Genomic DNA, 20,265 nt, shown 5'->3' with positions numbered 1-20,265 from the left:
AACAAAAACTTCACCTTACCATCATCCAAATAATCACTTCATTAAGAAAAATATATATATTTTAACATCCCAAAACACTGAAAGGAAATAGAGTCAGAATAAAGAAATAATTTAAATTGAATCAATGTAACTTTATTTAAAAATCTCATTACAACATTTTTATTTCATTCCATTCAAGATTGGTAAGAACTTTATCACACTGGCATTGGAATTTAAGAACCACTGTTCTTAGCTCATTACACAGACTACTTATAGCAATGATATATAGTAAGCACATATAGTAATTATAATTACTTGGTATATAAAATAAAACATGCAATAAAACTATTTTCTCACTCACTTTCAATATAGTTCCATAACTTGTTCAAAGAGAACTATTTGTCCCCAACATATAATAAAACCCACATATGAAAATCCTAAAACTCACATCAAGGAGATGGTTTGCTTATGCACATTTAAAAAGTCTTTTGACCAAAGGTAGTAGCATAAATTCACATTTAATTTCTACCCTAACTAAAAAGCTGCAACGTTAAAATATATCATTTAATTGATCACTAAGCCACTTATTTGGGAGACACTATGAACTAAGAATTGTGCCATTTTGTTTACTAGCAGTGACTCTAAGTGGCCACCAGAGAAACATATATTATTCAACTTAATATAATTGTGGCTTCCAACTATTTTTTCCCATTTCTGTCATTAGGAGTATAGATCAGGTCGCTTCCTTTTGACAGATCTTCAGATTGATGTTTGGTTAAATTCATTGTAGATTATTGTAAGAGAATTGCAATTTGAGTTCCTATGAGGTTGGATTAGTCAAACCAAAACCTCAAATAAATGTCTACCGTAAGGTGTGAAAGAGCTTTAGTGCTCATATGTATACAGAAAAACACTTATTATAGATCTAAAGAATTTTATTCTAAAGCAGTAATAATTCTTATCTCAGCAAAGCACCCCTGAGAAAGGACAGAACACAATTTCAGTTATAGATAATTTGGATTTCTTCACATCTGTCCTAGATCTACCATTTACAACATAAAAAATCAAAATATAAGAATGCAATCTATTTCTCACGTTTTGAACTAACTCAAACATTCTCATGTCTTGTCAAACACAAGTAATTACACTTTTTTGGCTTCTTTCTCTAGAAACAAAATGTCTTTAATTTTAGTTGCCAATCAGAGGCCTAGGTCCTATATGTAAAGATTGGAGAGGGGAAGGACAAGGAAAAGCATAATTTAAAAGAGGAGTAGTGGAAGGATGAAGAAAAAAATGCAAGGTTGCAAGAGCCTTCTATGCTCCTTAAGGGCACTTAAGCCACAGACTCTCTATTCCTTTAACCCAACTATTAAGTACTACCCAAGGAAGTGATAGAATTCTAGACCTACCAGGAGAGCGGTCATCTAAATGGAAGCTCTTGTTTTCCTGGCTTTTCCCTGGTGTTTTAGGTTTATGGGACCCAGTCTCTGCTTCACTGGTATCATTCTGATGCACAGTTTCCTTAACCTTGGGCATCTTGATGTTATCTGGAATTGAGGTGAAAAGAGACAAGCTATTGATGGTATATGATCTGGCTCTGATGCAGGAATGAGGGGGAAAGATGGCTCTTCAACTACCATTTTGTTCCTTGATGGCTGAACTTGCTGCTCCCAGTTAAGGAGGTTATGGACAAGGGCTTCAAGGGCCTGTCATTGAAACAGCTAGGGTCCTCAAATAGCCTCGGGGGGTAAAGAGAACTTGAGACTAGTGGGGCTGCCTTTCCTGAAATCAAAGTTTAGTGTCAGGCAAGCAGAAGAAGAAATCAAGGCCCAAAGATGGGCAACGACTTGCCAGAGGATACACTGTACATGACTAACCGAGCTGGAGAGGAAACTTCCTTGACTTCGGCTCTCTTTAATTACTTCAGGAATGACGCCCTTCATCCTTAACTTTTGCCCCGGATGCCCCTTTGGTTATGAAGTGCGCTGGCCACTGGGCTCAGGCAGCAAGAAACCCCCACAGCCCTTGTTCTCTCACCTCCTTCCAGTCTTCGACCCGCTGCCCAGCACCTGCATCTGCTAGTAAAGCCCCTCTGCCTAGCCAATCTGGTCTTGGGGCATACCATGGGAAACAGAGCAAGAGGGGAGATCATTGGGAAGGAGTTGGACGGAACCATAGAGATGATGAGACTTACATGCAGTGCACCCCTGCTAACGACTCTAGGTAGAAGAGTCCAAAAACTGAAAACAAAGTTGTAATCTCCCTTGGTCCCGTACTGGGACTGATCATGTGTCCAGGGTACCATGGGAACCAAGAGAGCAGGAGAGGCAAGCAGAGGTGTACCGTTGGGCGATAGAGGAGGGAGGCGGAGGTTCTCCAAGAGGAGGCTTTGAGCTCTTACCCTTATTTGTAGTTTCAAAGACCCTCCAGAGCTTGGTATTAATCTTCTCAAGTCCAATTCCTCCCCTATGGGCTAGGAGCTATCTAAAGTTATTACCCTCTGTCCCCAAGGGGATAAACCATTTAAATACTCATTTCATACTGTTCATGTAACCTTAGAAATGAGGAACCAACAGGGCTACAGAATTCCTAAATTGTTTTGAGGTTTTCTTTTTTTATTTTGTTTTAGTGAATTCTCCACAAATGTGAAGGAGACAAATAAGCTGTTAAACTCTCGTTTTACAAATCTAAAAAAACAAGAATCATTTTAAAGGTCTGGCCTCAATAAACTGGTGATGGGGCACGACCACATGTCCGAGGGAGCTTAGGTTTGGTTGGTTCTTCCAACTGAATTTCTAGCATGTTCTTCATTACAATTCAATTTTGAGCCTTGGAGATCATCTAGAACCTGAGGGTGCTGGAATAGATGACTCTAAGGGTCCTCATGTTTCTCAATCTTTACTCTCAGTCTACTTTTTCACTCTACTTCTGGATTGGCCCATTTTAAATTTTTGTGGGCTGTGTGTGTGTGTGTGTGTGTGTGTGTGTGTGTGTGTGTGTGTATACATACACATACACAGACACATACACATATGCATATGCATATACATATACGATGTTTCTAAACTATTCTATCTTTTATCTTGACTTAATTTTTAACCCATTAACTTTTTTTTCATAAAACGACTGTAATTTGACCAAATTCTCATCTCAAATCTTTGTTAGTATCAATAGTGAAATATGGATATTTTGCACATGTGTATTTTGGAAAAGAATATTTTAGAGGAGAGGTCCAAGAACTTTTCCGACTAAGGAAACTTCATGCCATCCTCCAGATACAAGAAGATATAAAGGGTCTTGGCCAGTAAAGTTACTGCTTAGCTAAAGTGTGTACAATACTAATAAATACTAAATCTGAATAACTTCCTTATCCTCTCCTGATATCTGCCTCAGTAATGTCAACTGTGAAACAAAATGCTGTCACACAAAACCCAGGAGAAATGGTTAAATATATTTTTTCTTGATTTGAACATCAAATTTTGCATTCATAAAAGTATGTTTCACTATATCAGATCATTTCTTTTAAAAATCAAATTTCTACCTGGTTTGTTTCTAAGAGAAACAATCCAATGACACTATTTTTCATCACAAAAATTGCATTGTTTAAAAAGCTCCCCTCAGTGATTCCTGAAATTCTATTACTACTAAATTCATGTAAGTTAAACTGTCTTTCAAAAAATATAGACTATATTTTATAGAGCATTTTCAAGTTTACAGTAAAATTAAGCAGAAGGTAGATAAATTTCCCTTAAGCCTCCAGCTCCTTTCATATATAAAATAATCCAAAAGTCACTGGAGCAAAAAAGGACTTCATTCAGGCAACAGTTTGCAAACTAGGGAGACACAGTCTACAATAGAAACCAAGTGTACTCCACTGAAACAAAGGAGAGATAGAGCCTTTTATAGAGAATTTTCCCTCCCACTATTTCCATTTTGGTCTGTTTCATGTAAATGAGGTTTCCAAATCATACAGTTCTGATTGGTCCAAATCATGCAGTTGTGGTTGGTCAGTATAGATGCAAATGAGGATACAATTTATATAGTTATGATTGGACAGGGAAGATCTCAGTCCATTGGTAGAAATACGAACCAGGGCTTCCCCGTAGTGGTTGATTCAGACAATGTAAACAAATTAAATCATAGCATAGAAAACAGAAGAGTTCAGTCTGAGGTTCTTTCCAGTATACAGAGTACGTCAGCAAATGGCCACTAAGATTTAATTATAAAATTTAAGCCCTTGGTTGACCATTGGAGTCCATCTCAGCAGATAAATTCCTTCTTGGGGTTCACATCAAATGAATCTTTCTTCTCAGGGTCCACACATGCATAACCTCTCCCATTATCAACATCCCCTACCAGAGTGGCACATTTGTTACAATTAATGAACTTATATGGACACATCATTATCACTTAGACTCCAGAGTTTACATTAGGTTTCGCTCTTGGTGTTGTACATTCTATGGTGCTGGGCAAATGTAAAACAACATATATCCACCATTCAGTATCATACCAAGTAATTTCACAACCCTAAAAATCCTCTATGTTCTGTCTATTTATTCCTTCCTTCCACTTCACCCCTGACAGCCATTGATCTTTTTACTGTCTCCATAGTTTTGCCATTTTCAGAATGTCATATAATTGGAATTATCCAGTAGTCTTCATATGGGGTTCTTTCACTTAGTAACATGCATTTAAGTTTCCTCCACTTCTTTTCATGTCTTGCTAGCTCATTACTTTTTAGTTCTTAATAATTTTCCATTGTCCAGTTGTACAGCAGTTTATTTAGCCATTCACCTATTGAATATTGAAGGACATCTTGGTTGCTTCCAAGCTTTGGTGTTTATAACTAAAACTTCTATAAATAATCATGTGCAGGTTTTTGTGTAGACATTAGTTTTCAGCTCCTTTGGGTAAATACCAAGGAGTGTGATTGCTGGGTTGTATGATATGAGCACGTTTACTTTCAAAAGAAACTGCCAAATTGTCTTCCAAAGTGGCTGCACCATTTTGTACCCCATGTTCTTGTTGTTCCACGTCCTTGCCAGCATGTGGTATTGTCACTGTTTTGGATTTTGGGCATTCTAATGTGTGTAATGGTATCTCACTGTTTTAGTTTGCATTTCCCTCATGACATATGAAGTGAAACATCTTTTCATATGCTTATCGTGGAAGTTCATGTTCTAGCAAAGAAAACAGCCCCCACTTTGTTATTTAAATATGTAAGCCACTAGAAATGGGTGGTAAGATATTTGAGGTTTCAAATAAGTAGAAACTGCATAATCCCTTTTTTTGTAGGAAACACACACACACCACAGTGTGGATGGTTATACACCCAAATGTTAACATTTCTAATTGGTTGGATTATAGGTGATGGGTTTTTATAAATTAAAAGTGGTAGTAGTATTGTTTAAGGGTAGAAATAGACACATTCTCATTCCTATGCGTTCCTTGTGCTAACCGTGAACACCAAAACTAATTGGTTCATAAGACAGTGAATTCTGTTCGGGACAAACCCAGAGGTTCAGTGCTTCAATTTATTAGCAGGTATGAAATATCTGAGTTTATGCTCAATAGAATATGTGATACACTTAACACAGTGTGTATTAGCAAATGCTTCCTGCCCCATTCCCTACCCAAGCCCAGTCTTGGATGTCCCCTCTATTTAAGTTGAAAAGCATTATTCAGAAAGCAAAAGTGCCCAGTTTAAATTCCAGTCCTTATTCACCTTGAGCAGATTACTTCAGACCCTGTGTTTTTATTTCCTCATCTCTGAGATAAGGAAGATAGTCCACACTACCTTTTCTCCAAAGGTTCCCGAATTCTATGATTCCAACTCTATGGAAAATCACTTAGCATCTCCAAGACAGGATCCACTTGATCTGGACATAGGAGCACCTTTTCCATGTAACCAACCTACTAAAGTAGCTTTTCTTAAACCATTTTGTTTAGCTGAAAAGAGTACTCTTTTATATTTTTATTCCTTAGAAGACCACCAAGAATGAACCATAGGAGTCTCAACATAATGATTATATTTATTATTTCATCACTACATAAGAAATGAAAATAAACTGTGAGAAGCTGAAAATGCATGCCACTTTATGAAGATTATGGAACAATGGAGACAACTATTGTAGATGGTTATAAGTAACTTATCCTATGTGGATGCAAGGACTATATATATAAAGGCCATCAATGCTAAGATTATAAACAGTATCTACCAGCTGGAATTTATGCACAAATAGAAAGTTTAAAAATGAATGTAAGAGAACACTGGCTACCCCTGACTTCTTAGCCAGGAATTATAGGTGAAAAGACATCAGAAGATGCCTAAAATCTCAACAAACGTTAAGTTTACAAAAACAAGCCTTAAACCAAGATACTAAAGCAATGTTGAAGTTTGCCCTTGGGAAAAGATCCTCATTTTATGATGTTTGAACACACTCTTTCTCCTGCTGGATAGCTGGGGTGGGGGACACATAAAAAATCATTAGGAGGGTATTACCCTAGAAGTAGGTTCTATTTCTTCCAAAAGAGCTCTTTTCCAAGTCATTGAAGGCTTTAAATATAGAATGTCAAGGCAATAACCACGAATCCTCAGTCAGGTGTGTGTAAGTTAACCACCTTACCATTCATTAGAATCTATATCAACTATTTTCTTTTTCCATTTGAGAGGTAGATTTATGTTACCATTCTTTCCATAGATTATTCTGAGACTGAGGAACAAGTGAAGCATTTTCCTCAGATTTAGCCATCACTATGTAATTAGGAAGTTGTATTTCAGACAACTTTGACTAATTTTGGAACTCTCAAGTAAGGCTGACATGACAAAAAGTGCCCGTCAGTTTTGTGAATATGTGTGGAGGTTCTCCATCAGGCTGTAACTCCCAAGGGTGAAACTAATCCCTTGAGTCTGGGAGCCTTGAGTGCACCCCAGATCTAAACTTGCTCTCTGCCTTATCTTGTCATCGGGTAGAGAAAGCCAAAACTGCAGTTTGTGTGGTTCTTTAGGAATGAAATCATGGACCCAGATTGCTAGATGCAGAAATAACCATAAAGTGGACAAGACTAAGATTTTTGTAGTGCTAATCCAATATTCCAAGGTTGGTTATAATATGACCATAATATTATAATTTTCAAACAAGAAATTAGTTTTTTTAAAAAATTACCGCATTACTTCTCAGGTCTATCATGTGAGAACCACATATATAACCCAAGAAGACAGCTCTTTGATATTTTTAACTGTGGCATTAAATATAATGGTACTGTAATTATTTCTTACTTTGTGGCAAAAATTACTAGGAAGAGTTTATTTACTGAGCCTATGGAAGTTCACCATTGTTTTTCTTCAATAGAAACCATTCCTGTGCCCCCCACCCATCCCATGACTTACTTTCCTTTGAGGGGAGGGTATTTTTTTCTTCAGTATTAGTTTTTTTCAGTTTTGACCTGTCAAACTTCTCCACTTCGGACAAGTCTGGCTTATCGCTCATCTTGACTGAAAGAAAGACTGAAAAAAAAATTGAGAACTTAACCGGCAGAACTATTGTCATATTAAGGGATCACAGCCAAAAATTCTCACATTTACTGTCAATAAGCATTTTACTTGCAGGTTTTCAACAACGACAACAACAAAAAACAGCACACGTCTTAAAAAAAAGTCATGTGTTTATTAGAATATTTTGAACTCCACATCATTACCCCATTTCTGATAGGCAGTCCATGTCATTGGATCCATGTCTGGGATACACTAGAAACCGAGATGCTCTAAAACCCAGTCAGTATGTCCGACTCTTAAAATCACAGGAAAGGTCAAATGGAGGCGATAGAAGCACAAGACTAGCTAACGATTTTCGAGACTGGAGATAGCATTATTTAAGCACCTTCACTTTGTATTCGACCACTTTGGGGGGCATTTTTCTTGGGGAGCAGCACACACAAAAAATGGTAGCATAAATTGGACTAGTTCTCAACATTTTATCTGGCCCCAAACAGCAGATTAAGGAGCTACAATAAGAGAGGGAGAAATTTAATCCAGTCGTAAGTAATAACACGTCTCATAAGAGCTCCTGGTGGCACTGGTTTGTAAACGTTGTGAGAAGATACAGGCAATTAGGATCAAACCAGGGACTTCGGCAGAATGGGATAAACCAAAGGGAGTTGATTTTTATTTCACCACGTGTCCTCTGCAATGGGAGAGGCTAGGAGATGAGGTGCCCTGTGACCATTCCGGGTTTGTCGCGAAGAGACAATAGGAGACTCTAGAGACCGGGAAGCAGAACTCTCAAGCGTGTGTCTGACCCCGGCCTGGTGGGGGCAGTGCACGTCCAGTGGCCAGAGTAGAATGGCGAGGCCCGAAGTAGCCAGAAGTCCCGAATATGCCTCCCTTCCGTGGAGGTCACCCTGAGTCCCGCCCTTGACCAGCGATCCGACGCCAATCTCCAGAGGTGGGGAAACGAATAAATAATAGGGCTGGGCGCACAGGCCGGTTTGTTGGCAGCAGTTTGCTTACACGTTTTTAAATAACTACCATCGTCGGCGGGCGCCCAGCCTCACCTGTCCGCCACGGGCGGGGAGAGGGCGAAGGGCCAGCCCCCGAGGGCCCATTCCGGACGGTGCCCAAACTCCTCTTCTTCGAAGCCTCGGACCCGCAGCCACAGCGGACTGGCCGCTCTGGGGGCCGCCCCCTCGGGTCGTCCGGCCCAACTCGGGAGGATTCGGCATCGCGCGAAGGTGGCGGCGCCGTGGAAGACAAAGGCGCGCGCGGACTCGCCAGGAGGTGCAGATCCAAAATGCCAGTCCCAACCCGGCCTCCCCAGGTCCCGAAGGCCAGACAGCCCCCGCCCCGCGTCCGCCGCGCCCTCCTGCCTCCATTCCTCTGGCTCCCGCGGAACCGCACGTCCCCACCCGAAGGCTTGATAAAGTCCGGGGAAAAGCAGACAGGGAAGTCGGACCGCTTCGCACGCCGGCCAAGATTAGCCTTTCCGCGCAGGACCCTGCAGTATTAAACCGCGGAGCAGACCCCGCCCGTGACCCCGCCCGTGACCCCGCCCCAGCCCTCTCCGATCCGCGGAGGGATCCCACGCCCGCTTCCTTGCCCCTCCCTCCGCTTTAGCTTTGCAGGCCCGAGTCTGCCTCCCCTCTACTCAGGACCTCCACCCCTACAACGGGCTTTTGATGACGTTATACCCGACCCGCCTCCCCAGACCCGGCCCAAGCCCTCTCTGATTCGCCCAGGGCTGGATCGCCGTCAAGCCTCCCCTGCATCTCCTGCTCCTTTCTTCAGGACGCTCCCCTTACCTTTTTCCCAAGTATACGCCCTCCTCCACGATAACAGGGGCCTCTACAATAAGCAGACACTTCTTGCCCAGTTAGCTTTGAACGTCCGGAACTCCGAGATCCAAGCCGAAGGAGCCCTAGTCAGGCTCTTGGCTTTTTACAGCCATAGGAGCCTGAGGATGCTACGACGACCAAACAGTTGGTTTGGAAGTGATGCTTAGTGTTGTTTTCCCCAATCCTTGGACAGGTCATGGAGGAGGGGTGGTCATGAAGAGGGTAGGTGGTACAGGATCATTCAGCCCCAGTGCGGGACATTTCTGTGACAGTGATGCTCTCCTATGTAGAAGTCACATTTTCCATTTTCTCACCCACTGAAAATGGTGGTAGTCAGCTTAGGGTAATCAGAGGAGAATCTACTGAGGCTATTCATCTTTATATCCCGATCTCTAGCACTTTGCTTGGCCCACAGGAGACACTGGATAAATACCTGTCTGTAGAGTGAAGTAATAAATCCATGATAGAGCAGAATTTTGGGACAGCAGCACCACCCAGCGTCTATGTTAGGGGAGAAAAGTGAGGATCCAGTAGTTACCTGAAAGGACTAAATCCTCAAGGTCATTTTCTGGATACTCTCCCCAAACCTCAGAGCATTAAGGTAAAATTGAGATAGGACTATGTCTCTAGTTTGCACCCCATGTTTTCCGTATGGCTCGTGTATGGCGGTAGAGTGCTACATAGATCAAGAATCACTCTCTCCACGGGATTTCTCAAGCCTTCGCCACCTCTCTCCATTCTCTTTTCTATGCTCTTGTAGCACATTGTGTTAATTTGAGAGTTGTGTATGTGTGTTGGAGAAACTGTTTTTAAATGTCATTAATTTATTTTATTTAACTCATTAGACAAAATATACTAGTATTTAAACAGATTATCAATATGAAAATTATAACATATTTGCATTCTTTTCTACTAAGTCTTTGAAAGTTGTCGTGCATTTGACACCACGCATGTCAATTTGGACTAGTCACATTTGAAGTGCTGAATACCCGAATGTAGCTACTGACTACCTTGCAGGACTGGGTAGGTTTATACTTTACTATTTAATCAAATTATAAATGCCTGGCGTACCCTCATCAAATCTACTTTCTATGGACCAAATTATTGCTGCAATTTAGGAAACAGCTCAGCACTTTGGCAACATTTACATTTCCTAGGTCATTACCACCTGCTTTTAATAAGTATCAGTCTAAATGGAAACTTTATAAGCATAAGCACCCTCTATCTTGATGTGTAGGAAAACATTTTTGTTGGAGAAACTTTTAAAAGAGAAAGGCACACTCATTCCACGAATAGTATCCATTAAGTACCTATAATGTCCCGGGCATTAAATTTAATAAACGCCAGGGTTTCCACCACCCAGGTTTGAATGTTGCTAACATTTGGATATATTTCCTTTTCCTTTTTTCTTTTTCTTTCTTTCTTTGTTCTTTTTTTCTTTTTTTTTTTATTTTTTTAGGAATAAAAACATTACAGAAAACTTGAGGCATCCTTGACCCTCTCCCCATGGCCATTCGCCTTCCCACTTCCCCAGGGATAATCCTACCCTGAACGTGAAGTGTAGTTTCTAGCACCTTTTTCTATCACTACAGATTTATGTGATCTCTGTTTCCAGGAGCAGTATGGAGCATTGTACGGACCAGTACTCCAGCTCTAGGACTGAACTTCCACATCACTGGGGTTCAACACGACGCCCCAGTTATCCACCCACCCACTCCCAAGCCCAAACTTCAAAGTCCTGTCACCCCTATCTGCCTTGAATCCATCAGAACTCCTCCAATGATGATGATTGTCCCCGTTCGTGCCGGTTATCACAAGAACCCCAAGACCCCCATGGCACCCGTCAACTCCCACATTCTAACCTCCGTAAGGCTGTGACCACATCCCCTCTATAGTTCACTTCTCATACCCCTCCCCTACTCGTAAAATGCACTGCACCCTCCATGATCCTCTATATCCTCAATTTCTTCCCTGGCTGTGCTCTTCCCTTCATTGTCTTCACCTAACAGAAACCAGGCTCTTCCCTGAGGACTCTGTGTCCCCAACAGCCCACTCAGGAGGAGCAGATGATTTCTTCTCCTGCTACCATTGTACCATAGAGCCCGAAGTTTGGATAAATTTATTCTTTACTTCTCATCGTTTGCCTTTAGACCATTCCTCTCCCACCTCCCTGAAAATTTCCAGCTTTTGACAGTTTGTCACTGACTAGTCTTCACCGTTGCTGTCATCTACTGACCTTCAGTTTTATCCCTCTTATTTCTCAAAGATTTTAGCTTGTGGAACATGGCCATTCTCAGTGGTAGTAGTCCTGTCTTAATTCGTGGTGAGCTCAAAAATGATCATTCTCCTGTACGGGCTTCATCAGTTCTTTGAACATTTCTCCTCTATGGCACTGTTCTTGACCCAACCTCAGGTACTCACTCACATGGATATACCCTAGGCCTATCATATCAATTATAGCAGCCACTCCATAATCTCATTTTCACACATCCCTCTCTATGACCACCAACTGCTCTTTTGCCAGCTTTCTCCTTTTGACTGTCCTTCAACCTCAACAGAATCTCCAGTCTATTGGCTATACCAGATTTTCACAATCCCTTGCTCCCATGTTGTCTTCTCTTCCATCCTCCCTTAGCTCAAAGGTCATGCTCAATCATTACAATCACTCTTTTACATATTGCTCCACTCTTCAGCCCTTCCCTCACTTTGTATTGCTTCCCTGGGAAAATCATAACTTTGAATAAGACCAAATGCAACTCGCAGAGCCTAAACCCACACAACTAAACCAGGCTGGAGGAAAATACACAATCACATGAATAATTTTAGTTTAAATGTTATGACCAAGAACCTCAATCAGGCCCTTAAGGCTCTACAGTTCTTCTGTCCCTTAACTTTATGACTTTGCTGCTGCTGTTGTTGTTGTTGTTGTTGTTGTTGTTAATTTTTCAATTGCAGTTGATGCTCAACATTATTTTATATTAGTTTCAGGTATACAGCATAGTGGTTAGCCATTTATATAATTTATGAAGCGATCGCCCCGATTAGTCTAGTACCCACCTAGCACTATACATAGTTATTAAATATTATTGACAATATTCTCTGTGTTGAACTTTACATCCCAGCAACTATATTTTAATTACCAATTTCTACTTCTAAATCTCTTAACATTGTTTTTTTGACCAGCTCTGCAATCCCCCTCCCACCTGGCAACCATCAGTTTGTTCTCTGTATCTATGAGTCTGCTTCCATTTTGATTGTTTATTTTGATCTTTACATTCCGCATGTAAGTGAGATCATGTGGCATTTGTCTTTCTCTGACTTATTTCACTTAGCATAATATCCTCTAGGCATGTAAATGTCACAAATAGTAAGATTTCATTCTTTTTTTTTATGGCTGAGTAATATTCCATTGTATATATGTACCACTTCTTCTTTATCCCACCGTCTTTTGATGGGCACTTAGGTTGCTTCCCTATCTTGGCTATTGCAAATAATGCTGTAAACATAAGGGTGCATATATCTTTTTGAAATAGTGTTTTTCATTTCTTTGAATAAATACTCCGAAGTGAATTGCTGGGTCATATGATAGTTCTATTTTTAATTTTTTAAGGATTTGGCATTCTGTTTTCCATAGGGGCTGCACCAACTTGCAATCCCACCAAACAGTGCACGAAGGTTCCCTTTTCTCCACATCCTTACCAACACTCCTTGTTTGTTGATTTATTGAAGATTGTCATTCTGACAGGTGTGAGGTGATAGCTTACTGTGGTTTAATTTGCATATCTCTAATGATTGGCGACCTTGAGCATCTTTTCATATGTATATTGGCCATCTGTATGTCCTAATTGGAGAAATGACTATTCAGGTCCTGTGCCCAGTTTTTAATAAGATTATTGGTTTTTGGGGGGTTAAATTGGATGAGTTCCCTGCATAATTCAGATTTAGACCCCTTATCAGATGTATCATTGTCGAATATCTTCTCCCATTTGGTAGGTTATGTTTCATTTTGTTGATAGTTTCCTTTGCTGAACAAAAAAATTTTGTTTGATGTAGTTCCATCTGTTTATTTTTTTTTCTTTTGTTTCCCTTGTCCAAGGAGATACATAAGAAAAGCTATTACTAGGAGCAATGTCAGCGTCTCCTGCCTATGTTTTCTTGTGTGAATTTTATGGTTTCAGGTTTTACATATAAGTCTTTAATCCATTCTGAGTCTATTCTTCTATATGGTGTAAGAGGAAGGTCTAGTTTCTTTCTTTTCTTTCTTTCTTTTTTTTTTTTTGCATGTATCTGTCCAGTTTTCTCAACACCTTTTATTGAAGTGACTATCTTTACCCCATTGTATATTCTTGCCTCCTTTGTCATAGATTACATGACCACATAGGCATAGGTTGAATTAGGGGATGTCTATTCTGTTCCATGGATCCACGTGTCTGTTTTTGTGCCAGTACCATGCTGTTTCGATTACTAGAGCCTTGTAGTCTAGTTTGACAAGAGGTAGAGTGATACCTCAACTTTGTAATTCTTTCTCAAGGTTGCTTTGGCTATTTGGGGCCTTTGAGGATTCCATATGAACCTTGAGATTATTTGTTCGAGTTCTGTGAAAAATGTTGATAGGGATTGCACTGAATCTGAAGGTTGCTTTTGGTCGTATGGATATTTTAACGCTGTTAATTCTTCCTATCCATGAGCACGGTATATACTTCCATTTATTTGTATCTTCTTCAACTTCTTTCTTCAATGTCTTGTAATTTTCCAAATACAGGTCTTTTATCTCCTTGGTTAAGTTTCCTCCTAGGACTTTTCTTAAAATTTTTTGATGCAACTGTAAATGGGACTGTTATCTCAGTTTCTCTTTCTGATAGTTTGTTGTTGGTGTATGAAAAAGCAACTGATTTCTGAGTTTTAATTTTGTATCCTGCCACTTAACTGAATTTGCTTTATATTTTTAATAGATTTTTTTTCCTGGAATTTTAAGGCTTTTCTATTTATGGCATCATGTCTTGTGCAAATAATGACAGTTTTACTTCTTCGTTTCCAATTCAGATGCCTTCTATTTCCTTTTCTTGTCTGATTGCTGTGGCTAGGACTTGCAATACTATGTTGAATAAAAGTGGTGAAAGTGGATATCCTTGACTTGTTCCTGATCTTGAAGAAAAAGCTTTTAGCTTTTCACCATTGAGTATGATATTAGCCATGGGTTTGTCAAATATGGCCTTCATTATGCTGAGGTATGTTCCCTTTATTGCGACTTTGCTGAGAGTTTGTGTCATAAACGGGAGCTGGATTTTGTCTAATGCATTTTCTGCACCTGTTGTTTGTGTGGTATATCATGTTAACTGATTTGCAGATATTGAACCAACCTGGCATCCCATGAATAAGTCCCTCCTGATCATGGTGTATGATCATTTTTTTTTTTTTACTTAATAGTTTTTTTTTTCAGTTATAGTTGGCATACAATACTACATGTTTCAAGTGTACAATGGAGTGATTAGACATCTATATAACTCACAAAGTGATCACCCCAATAAATCTAGTGCCCCTCTAACACCGTATGTAGTTATTACAATATTATTGACTATATTCTTTATGCTACACTTTCTATCTCCATGACTATTTTGTAACTACCAATTTTTACTCCTTAATCCGTCCCCCTTTTTCACCGACTCCCCAACACCTTTCCCATCTGGTAACCCTTAAAATGTTCTCTGTACCTATGAGTTCATTTTGGCTTTGTTTGTTTGTTTGTTTTGTTCTTTAGATTCCACACATACGTGCAATCATATGGCATTTGTCTTGTTCTATCTGACTTACTCCACTCAGCACAATACCCTCTAGGTCCACCATGAAATATCTTTTTGCATCCCATTACTTTTAGTCTCTGTGTGTCTTTTAATCTTAAGTGACTCTCTTGTAGGCAGCATATGTAAGGATCTTGTTCTCTTGTTCAGTCAGCCACTCTATCTTTTGATTGGAGCATTTAATTCTTTTTCATTTGAAGTTGATAGCCATGTAGTTGTTGCCATTCTTTATTTAGACTTTTGATACATATTTTTTTCTTCTTCTTAAAGAAGTCCCTCCAACTTTTCCTGTAATACTGGCTTGGAGGTGATGAACTCCTTTAGCTTTTTCTTGTCTGGGAAGCTCTTCATCTATCCTTCAATTCTAAATGATAACTTTGCTGGGTAAAGTAATCTTGGTTGTAGGTCCTGGGTTTTCGTTGCTTTGAATATTTTGTGCCAAGCCCTTCTGGCCTCTAAAGTCTCTGTTGAGAGATCAGCTGACAGTCCTATGGGCGTTCCATTGTAGGTAACCAATTGCTTTTTACTTGCTGCTTTTAAGATTCGCTCTTTGAATTTAACCTTTGGCATTCTAATTATGATGTGTCTTGGTGTGGGCCTCTTTGGGTTCATCCTTTTTTTCGGATTTTCTGGACTTCCTGGGGTTGTATGTCTATTTCCCTCACCAGGTTAGGGAAGTTTTCCATCATTATTTCTTCAAGTAGGTTTTCAATTCCTTGCTTTCTCTCTCTTCTCCTTCTGGTACTCCTGAGATGCGAATGTTGTTATGCTTGATGTTGTCTCAGAGGCTTCTTAAACTATCTTCGTGTTTTTGCATTATTTTTCCTTGTTACTGTTCTGATTGGGTGTCCTCTGCTACCTCACCCCCTATGTCGCCGATTCGATCCTCCATTCATCCACTCTGTTGATTCCCTCTAATGAACTCTTCATCTCAGATATTACATTCTTCATTTCGTACTGGCTCCCTTTTATGTGTCCCATCTCCATTTTTATGCTTTGTTTTTTTAAATCTCTTTGTTAAAGGTCTCACTGAGGTCATCATTTCTTCCCCTAAGTTCCTTGAGCATCCTTATAAGCAGTGTCTTGAACTCTGCATCTGATATATTGCTTGTCTCCATTTTGGTGAATTCTTTTTTTGGAGCTTTGTTCTGTTCTTTCACGTGGGACATGCTTCTTTGTCTCTCCAATTTGGTTGCCTCCCTGTGTCAGTTTCTATGTATTAGGTAGGGTCCTTAGATCTCCCGAACTTAGTAGAGTGGCTTTATGTAGTAGGTGTGCTGTGAGGCCCCTTGGTGCAGACCAGGGAGGGGTCCAGCTACAGGCCAAATTCGGACGCAGACTGGGCATCTCCAGGGCCACCTAGTAAGAGTCACCAAGCCATCCACATATGGCTGCCACCCGTGCTGGGCTTACAGGTGCCTCGAGGGACCATGTCAGACACAGAGGCCAGCGGCCACTGATGCGGGGCTTGGGGCTGCTCAGCCAAGACAGCCCATTTGTATGGCATACATCACTGAAAGAGGCTTGGGAGGGCCCATGAGTTGGGAGAGGCAGAGTCTCAGGGAATCCCCTGGATGACACCACCTGTGTTATCCAGGTTGACCGCGCCTGTGTCTGCAACCTGGGAGGTGAATGGGCTCAACAAAAGAACAATGGCTTCTGCCTGCACCTCTGTCAGGGAGCCAGGCAGAGACCCCCAGCCCTCTCCTTGAAGCCCGACAGCTCAGCGCCTCCCTGTATGTCCCTGGCACCCCTGGGGCAGCTGCCCCGGCACTGGAGCTCAGAGCAAGCAAGTCCGTCAGCAAGTAAAGCCGGGCGTGGGCCCTTTAAGAGGAATGGTTTCCAATTCCCCGCAGCACTCTGCCCCACTTGACCATAACCTCTGCTGGTTTTCATAGCCAGAAGTTGTGGGGACTTCTCTTCCCGGCACTAGAACCCTGGGCTGGGGATCCCAGTGTGCGGCTGGGACCCCTCGCTCTTCGGGTGGGGGAGGGGGCTTTGCAGCCAAGATAGCCCTCCCAATTCTCGATGGCCGCACTGCTGTTGGGCCATTTCGCATCTCCGCCTCTCCTACCCTTTTGAGATGACTTGTTATTTGAGGTGACCTCTGGCGACACTGCGTACTGGTTGCTGTGTAGTTTTGTTATAATTTTGGCGTGATCGCTAGAGGAAGTGTGCACAGCCTCTACATTCTAGGCCATCTTGACTCGTCTCGATCTTTTTAATGTGTTGCTAAACTCGGATTGCTAGGATTTTGTTGAAGATTTTTGCATCTATGTTCATCAGGGATATCAGCCCATAATTTTCCCTTTTCGTAATGCCTTTGTCTGGTTTTGGTGTCAGGGTTTTGCTGGTCTCATAAAATGAGCTTGGGAGCCTTCCCTTCCTCCTTCAATTTTTTTGGAACAGTTTGAGGTTAGGTGTTAGTTCTTCTTTGAATGTTTGGTAAAATTCACCTTTGAAGCCATTCGGTCCGGGACTTTTGTTTGTTGGACGTGTTTTGGTTACCGATTCGATTCCGTTAGCAGTTGTCGGTCTGTTCAGATTTTCTGTTTCTTCTCGATTCATTCTTGGAAGAGTGTATGTTTCCAGGAATTTATCCGTTTCTTCCAGGCTGTCCAATTCATTGGCATATATTTGGTTGCAGTGTTTTCTAATAATCCTTTGTGTTTCTGTGGTGTCAGTTGTCACTTCTCCACTTTCATTTCTGATTTTATTTCTTCGGGTCCTCTCTTTTATCCTTGATGAGTATGGTTAAAGATTTATCAACATTTTTAAACTTTTCAAAGAATCAGCTTGTGGATTCACTGATCTTTTGTGTTGTTTTTTCTAGACTCTGTTTTGTTTGCTTCCCCTCTGATCTATATTATTTCCTTCCTTCTACTGACTTTGGGCTTTGTTTGTTGTTCTTTTTCTAGTTCCTTTAGTTGTAAGGTTAGATTGTTTATTTGAGATTTTTCGTGTTTCTTGAGGTTTGGGGTTTGTGGATCTTTGAGAGATTTTAGGAAAGTCCACAGTGTGAGCAGAAGCCAGCCATTTGTGCGAAAGCTGCTGAAAGAGGTTCGGGCAGGGCCTGCAAGTTGCGTGGGGCGGGGTCACGAGGAATCATCAGAACAGGGCAAATGGTGTTAGCCACATAAATGGAGCATTCAGATTTCGTGCCTGCCTGCATCTGTCTGCGACGAGAGGGAAGGGCTCAACAAAGGAGCAATGGCGTCTGCCGGCACTTTGGTTGCAAGAGAGACCTGCTCTGAACCATGCACCACCAGCCCTTGCCTTGACTACTCCATTCAGTTCCTACTCTGCCATCCCTGGTGCTTATCACTTTTGGAGCTGCTGCCCCTGTGCTGGACCTCTGAGTGAGTGAGTTTGTCAGGGAGAAAGTCTGCGTGTAGGCACGTTAAGACCAGCAGCCCCTAGGCCTTTAGCAGCTTGTCGTCCTTCTCAGACACAAACCCCACTGGTTCACACAGCCAGATGTCATGAGGGCTTCTCTTCCTTGCGCTGGTGCCCCGGGATGGGGAGCCCTGTGTGGGGCTGGGAACCTTCACTCCTAAGGGTTCAGAACCTCCGCAGCTGAGATAACCCTCTTGATTCTCATCCACCACACCGTGTGTGTGGGACCAGCCCATTCCACGTCTGTGCCCCTGGTATCAGTGGCAGCAATGCCTCTGCTTTATGTCCTTAGGTGTAGAAATTCTGTTCAGCTACTCTTCAGGTGGTTCTCAATGATGGCTGTTCTATAATTTAGTTGTAATTCTGGTGTGGTCATGGGAGGAGGCGAGCACAGCGTCTACCTACTCTGCCATCTTGACCAGAAGTCCCTGACTTGGGTGGCCCTGATGATTATCCAGGCATTTTGTCATGCACCCCTGGGGATTTTTTGAAAGGAGGACTCGTGCATCATTACTGTTCTTCTTATAAATATTGGACTGGCATAGTGTAGTCTCTCCCTTCTGGGGACTTGGTGTTCTACTCCCAGAGAGGTGAAGGGCATTACCCAAGGTCACAGGACACCCAGGCGATGCCCCGAACCTCACTCTAGGGTCTGGTTCATCACACATGGCATTAGAACTTTGAGTAGTTCAACCTTTCAGTAAGTCCTAGTGACCATGTTCCTCTGGATTCACCAGCTCAAAAGGAAATACTTTAAACCAAAAGGAAATGCAGCACTGATTTGCTTCACCTACCTCAATTTCCTTTTGAGAATCAATTCAAACGGACTTGCTTAACCAAGTGTTTCCCGAAGCAAACTGCAACAGCGTGGCACTGCAGACATCAGGGGAAGCTTCTGCTTTTCCTCCTCCTTCAGTTCCTTCTGCGACTCCCAAACGTGTCCCATTTAAGACTCTGAAGATATGTACATTCGTAGGCAAAATGGAGACGAGGGTGGGGGTTGCGATGGGGTCTCAGGTGTTAGGGATCCCCTGCAAGGACAGACCACAAGGTAACTGGGAAACTCAGTGGCCCCAAATCAGGAACCCGGATATTGGGACCAGTTTCCGGTATGGCTCTTTTTAGCCTGAACTCACCTGAAAATTCTCCTTTCTGTCCATCTGTTCACCTATGTCTCTATGTCCAGGCACCCAGGAGCGGGAGAGGATGTCTGTTACGGTCGTAAACTTCCAGCTGCTTCGGATGAAAGCTCTGCCCTGGGCTGTAGGGATTCACTACATTCGTGACGTCACCCGGATAAGGGTAAGTCAAGTGGAAAACTATTCTAGGGTTTGCCACTGTGGCCCAGGGAAGCAAGGTCTTTCTTGTATGGACATACCACTTACATGGCACCCAGCAGCATCTCAAGAAATGGGTGTTGCACAGCAGGGTTTGTTAGATTTGTGAAGGCTAGTCATTCCTGGACACCTCTCCAATTGGTAAGGCATGTCTGTTTTCCCCTCTTCTTGGCACTGGGCAGGCTTGTAATTGCTTTTACCAATGGAGTACACAGAAAGTGATATTTTGCCCATTGCGGAGTTTATCTTGAAGAGGACGCATAGCTTCTGCCTTGCTGCCGTTTGGGAGTTCTGTGTGCAGCCGTGTCAAAAAAAAATCACCCTATCCTGCCAGTCACCCCCTTGGAGAGGTCCTTCTCCAAGTGTGCGTTGTCTCTTACATTGCAGAGTAGTTTAGACACCAGCTGAGTACCACTTAGTGACCC

General features: G+C 41.8%; 1 protein-coding gene across 1 annotated transcript; it reads right to left on the bottom strand.

Moving 5' to 3' along the window:
* Positions 1 to 6,401: 6,401 nt before the first annotated feature.
* Positions 6,402 to 8,754, bottom strand: LOC120616433 (thymosin beta-15A). The gene is made up of 2 exons (XM_039879812.1): positions 7,370 to 8,754; positions 6,402 to 6,439 (listed from the first exon to the last, which is right to left on the bottom strand). The coding sequence occupies exons 1-2, from the start codon at positions 7,527 to 7,529 to the stop codon at positions 6,402 to 6,404; spliced, it is 198 nt and encodes a 65-aa protein (XP_039735746.1). The 5' UTR covers positions 7,530 to 8,754.
* Between the last annotated feature and the right edge of the window lie 11,511 nt (positions 8,755 to 20,265).

This window comes from Pteropus medius, unplaced genomic scaffold (assembly GCF_902729225.1).
Source record: "Pteropus medius unplaced genomic scaffold, Ma_sr-lr_union100, whole genome shotgun sequence".
Classification (NCBI taxonomy): Eukaryota; Metazoa; Chordata; class Mammalia; order Chiroptera; family Pteropodidae; genus Pteropus; species Pteropus medius.
Note: the sequence above shows the minus strand (reverse complement) of the source record. Positions and strands in the feature narration are given on the sequence as shown.